Below are 5,385 nucleotides of genomic sequence, written 5' to 3' on the forward strand. Positions count from 1 at the left end.
GCTACAGTTTCTGCATGCGTTCCATATTGAATAGAAAGACAAAAAAAAAAAAAAAAGAAAAATTTATGTCAAGTCTGATATTATTTTAACGCCGTCACAATCGTCTTCTAAAACCCGACGTTCCCCCTCATGAGCGAGAAACCTGACACATTTCCCGGCGCAGACTCCGTTGGACAGATCCCAGTTCACTGAGGGCGGCTGTCTGCCTCGACCGTCTCAAAAGCCAGTCGCCGTAGAGACGGAGGCGGCGACGGGAGGTCGCTTTATCCACGACATGCACACACACACTTCGCTGAATCTGGAGTCCCAGATGTAGCTTCGTGTCCAGGAAGAAGCCGCCACATGATTGCAGCTGCTAATGTCGCCGGTGGTTCTTACTGAAATCATATCAAAATAGCAGGGCTGGCGGATGTACACTCTGTCGTCGAAAACCAAACACACACACACACACACACACTCCGGAGGGTTATGAGAGCATCTCTCAAGCCTTGTTAAGGAGTTTTTGTCTTTGTCTCCTCTGCGTGCCAGCACTGAGTGGGTGAAATGTTTTGCGCTTTGGCTCATTATGCAACGTCTTCATGTTTGATCACACAAGTTCTCGCAACCTCCTCTTCTGGCCTCTTCAAGTCACGCCGTCTGAAATCCGTTCTGACAGCAAATGTCAATAAAGCACTAGTGATTTGTGTGACAGTTGTTGTTTTGACTTTTCCTTTAAGTGCAGCGGCCAATGGAAAGCCCCACGTTTAAGTTTCTGCGTTCTTGGAAGAACCAAAAAAAAAAACCAGTGTGTGGGGTCTTTTCATGTGCAAAGGTGAAAGTCTGAGCATCTTTGCGAGCACTTCGTGTGTATGTGTGTGTGTGTGTGTGTGTGTACCCTGCACGCTCGTACTTTCCGGCGTGTGACCGGCGGCGGCCCGGAGGCCACCGCTGTGCTCGTCTCTCTGAAGTGGAGGATCCCTTTTGATGTGGGCCACGACTTTCCTGTCAGCCTCGGCTCGGCGGCTCCACCTTGGCGCACGCCATCGCTCTCGGAACGCTGACCCTCATTCAGCCGCGGCCCAGTTTTAACTTTGAGCCAGTTTCTGTGATGTGTTTGCAAGCCCCCCCCCCCCCCCCCCCCTCCCCCCCCTCCCGCAACCACCTAAACATGTGACGACAGAAACACAGAATGTGAAACTTTTCACTGCCTTGCACTTTTTGCATGACCTTTGTAACCCATTGCAGGATTTTCTACACAGTCCCTCTGCGACTATCAGCCGCGCGTGCATCGCCAGCGTTTGCGCTTAAAATTCTCTTTTCCACGGGCGTCGGCAAACAATTTGCCGCGGGGTTTTTTTATTAAACCAATCTTTTGTGAATACCCACTGCGCGCATGTGTGTGTGTGTGTGTGTGCAAAAACCACTCTGCAGTTGCAAAATTGGGTTATAAGCACAATACAGTCTCCCATTTCCACTCGGCTGCACAGTGAATGCACCGACCACTGACACACAGACCCCTCCAGTCCCAGCTGTGAGTGCACAGAAAACAAAAGAAAGCCCTCTCTCTCTCCTGCAGCAGCAGATCTTCTAGTTTCTGGCTGGAGCGATTGTGCAAGCTGTCACAGGAGGCAGCTGCTCTGTGCACGCAGAATAGGTCAGCGCCTGCAAAAAGAGTGCATGTCACAGGCTGGTAAAAAAAAAAAAAAAAAAAAAAAATCTCAAGTCTAGTTTATTCTCAGCCGCCCCGTGATTCAATCAATTGTTTTCCCCTCCCCGGCCACACCTTTTAGTTTATTCAGCCTTCTCTGGAAGCGGAGGCGCGATCTGTCGCGCAACACTTCCTCCAACGTCTTTATCTGAAGAATGGCTTCTTAGAAAACCGTGACGCCAAAAGGGGGAAATAACACTTTTGACAAGAAAGAGTTTGATTCCACTCGTTTATTCACAAAGCAAGAAAAAAAAAAAAAAAGGTAGTAGTCATGATTGCATCTGCGTTTATCAAAACGTTCGAGTCTCTTATGTGGGGATTCTCCCCGGGCCTCCTGACTGGCCGCAGGCGGGGATTGACGGCGGCGGGGGGGGGGGGGGGGAAAGTCCATCTCTCGTCAGGAGGTTGTCAGGATCGGAGCGGTTCGCGTTCCCCCGGGATGAGGACGTACCCGGTCTCTACATGTGCACAAGTCCAAGTCCGGCACCGTCCTCCTTCGCGGCATCTCGCCGCCCGGTGAACTCCTCCTCCTCGGTGTCCGTCAGGCCGTCCCGGCGGGCCTCGCCTCCCACTTTTTTCCAAACCCGAACCAGGTAATCCAGAAGGTGGTCGCTCTGGCAGGCGGGAGGGGGGGGGTCGGGTCGGGTCGTGGAGCGGCGGCGGCGGTAAAAACCCGCAGCCCTTCTTAATCCAGAAGAAACGGGACTGGAAGGCTGGACGCCCCCAACTGGAGCCGAACTCCTTTGACTTTCCTCTTCTTTATCTTCACGCGAAGCATCGCCAGGGGGGATGGAGGGGCCGGGGGGCCGCTCAGCGCTCCGGGAGGGTGATGGCGGGCACCCAGTCGCACATGCTGCGGCTCTCCTCGCAGAACACGCTCAGCCGGTCCAGAGAAGGGTCTTTCCACGGACTGGCACTGGGGCTCTGCGGGAAAACACGCACCGCACAAGGGGAGGGGGTTGGTTACGCACATACTCGGCACCGATGATGCGTTCGTCTCCGATGTGATGCGTTCACGGGACTCACCGTGACGAGGATGCAGTGCGCGTCCTTGGGCTCGCCGCCCCCGTCCGCGCCCACGAGGTCGGCGAGGCGGCCGGTGTCGTGTACGCGCACCACGTTGATGTCGTTGTCGAAACAGAAAGCTTGGATGAGCGTGAAGTGGATCTGCAGGGCGATGTCGCACTCGTATTCCTCATCCGTGGCGAGCACGCAGAAAGCCACGCTGTCCGGGTCACTGTGGAAGGATGGAGGGTTAGAGATCTCCCACGCACGCTGCGGAAAATACTTTTTTTTTTTTTGGGGGGGGGGTTTGTTGTAAATAAAGCTGCAATACTCACACATTCATGACTTTGGCGGACTCGTACACGCCGACCGTCAGGTAGTCCTGTTTCTTGGCGGCGAGCAGCAGCTCCTCAAGCGCCGCGCCGGCACTTTGCGCCCTGGCGAGGGGGGAAAAAAAAAAAACACGCGTCACGGGTGGGTTCGGGGGTCGGGTGGGGTCTTTCAAGGATCTCCGGACGAGATATTTACCTGTCGGCGGTTTCCATTGTGCTTCCGTGTGCAGAGATCTCCTCAAGAGTCATAGTTATAATCCACGTTCGGTAGCTCTGCAGGGTTATTCTGAGCCCGCACACGCAAGCGGCGGGTTTTATAGCCGCGGCCGGCGTGGATTCTCGGCAAGGGAAGGGGCGGTCGCTTCCTGTCATTGGTCGGTGCAGAGCAGCCGGCGTGAGGAAAGCAAAAGTCCCCGGGCACTTCCACTCGGCGTGTTGACAACCCCACGTGGGTGAGTGGGAGAGGGGGGGATTTTCACACACACACACACACACACACACACACACACACATACACACACACACACACACACACACACACACACATACACACACACACACACACACACACACACATATATATAAGATGGACAAAGTCGTGCATAAGAAGGGGTTTCATCACACACACACATAATATACAAGATGGACAAAGTCATGCATTAGGAGGGGTATCATCACACACACACACACACACACACAATTACAAGAGATGGACAAAGTCGTGCATGAGGGGTATCATCACACACACACACACATATATACATAAGATGGACAAAGTCGTGCATGAGGAGGGATATCACACACACACACACACACATATATATACACGATGGACAAAGTCGTGCATGAGGAGGGGTTTCATCACACACACACATATACATAAGATGGACAGAGTCGTGCATGAGGAGGGGTTTCATCACACACACACATACACACACATATACACAAGATGGAAAAAGTCGTGCATGAGGAAGGGTATCATCACACACACACACACACACACACATAAACAAGATGGACAAAGTCGTTCATCACATGACCCACTATGTTGACGTGCACATGATATTATTCATGCATTTATCGTGATCTGTGCAGGTGCACTTTGCCCCCCAACCCCATCAGGGACCTTGGGGGGGGGGGGGGGGGGTCGTGAACCGGGACGTGTTTACTAAGAGCCGGACTTCCCGCAGTTTCGAGGAAATGTTTTATATTTAGAGCAGAAAACTCTTCCTCCTCCTCAATAACAACTTGTTGACGGTCCACCTGTGCGCATGCGCGGAAGCCGGTTATCCAACTGTTTACAGTCGAGCTTTACAGGAAGTGGTCGAGTACCGCCCAGCCCGGAAGTGGAGCCGGGCGAGTCCATTTGAGAGCAGGGCCCGGGGGGGGGGGATTCCGGGTCGGACGCGTGTTGAGGGAGGAAGAAAAGGTCACAACAGTCCAATGTGTGTGTTTGTGTACGTACGTGTGATCGTGTGTGTCTGTGTGTGTGTGGGTGAGTGTGTGTTGCCTTTGAACCCCCCCACAACAAACACGTAAAAAAACACACCCCTACCGCTGACAGAGCTCTTCTACTGTCCTTTAGCCAATCGGTTTATTTCAGTCACTATTATAACGCATTTCATTTTTTATTTTTTATTTTTATTCAATTTTTATTTAATTCAATTTTAATTTTTATTTGTTTAATCATTATTTTTTATTTGGCTACTGTTGCAAAAAAAAACAAAACAAATGGATGACCTTTAACCTAATCCGTAACGGCGCTACTGATGAAACTTCCCCTCCTGAGGTGGAAATCGGGGGAAATGTTGCCATCTGCTGGTTATTTGGAGTATGAAATCCCCTCCTACACACAAACACTCCAATAACTAGTCTCAGCATGCCCGGTGACACATGTTTGGTCAGGGCTCTGCTGAGGCAAGGTCTAAAGTCGCGTAAATATTGTTGATCGGGCACGGAACAGGAATGTGGAAAATATATCGTGCATTCTCAACAATGTGTGGCTGAAAAACAACTGCCCCCCTTCCCCGTTGATGGAAAAAAAAATGGAATTTACACAATAGATTACACGCCTTCTCCAAATATTTATGCAGAATTTGTTGCACATTCTGTAATTCTCTTGAGATAACCAATATCTACGGAATCTGTGTGAGGTATTTTCAACCCACGGGGAAGTCACAGGTCGACTGGGTAAAATCCCAGAGGCTCGTGAGTCAGCCTTCATTCATTTCCCTGTGAGTAAAAGTGAAAATGCCATTAAGGTGACATTGTAGGATTAAAAACAACTTATTTACAGATTGTGGTTTACGAGATGGACATGGATAGTGGCAGGAAATGACAGTCGGAGGAAACAGCACCATA

The 5,385-nt window shown here is 51.0% G+C and overlaps 1 protein-coding gene across 1 annotated transcript; it reads right to left on the bottom strand.

Moving 5' to 3' along the window:
* Nucleotides 1-1,902: 1,902 nt before the first annotated feature.
* On the bottom strand, nt 1,903-3,349 carry gadd45ga (growth arrest and DNA-damage-inducible, gamma a). Its single transcript, XM_086173690.1, has 4 exons — nt 3,221-3,349; nt 3,028-3,129; nt 2,714-2,924; nt 1,903-2,611 (listed from the first exon to the last, which is right to left on the bottom strand). The coding sequence occupies exons 1-4, from the start codon at nt 3,271-3,273 to the stop codon at nt 2,498-2,500; spliced, it is 480 nt and encodes a 159-aa protein (XP_086029816.1). The 5' UTR covers nt 3,274-3,349; the 3' UTR covers nt 1,903-2,497.
* Between the last annotated feature and the right edge of the window lie 2,036 nt (nt 3,350-5,385).

The sequence above is a fragment of the Fistularia commersonii genome, chromosome 26 (assembly GCF_037954325.1).
Source record: "Fistularia commersonii isolate RoL2024-O1a breed Wild chromosome 26, RoL_Fcom_v1.0, whole genome shotgun sequence".
NCBI classification, from domain to species: Eukaryota; Metazoa; Chordata; class Actinopteri; order Syngnathiformes; family Fistulariidae; genus Fistularia; species Fistularia commersonii.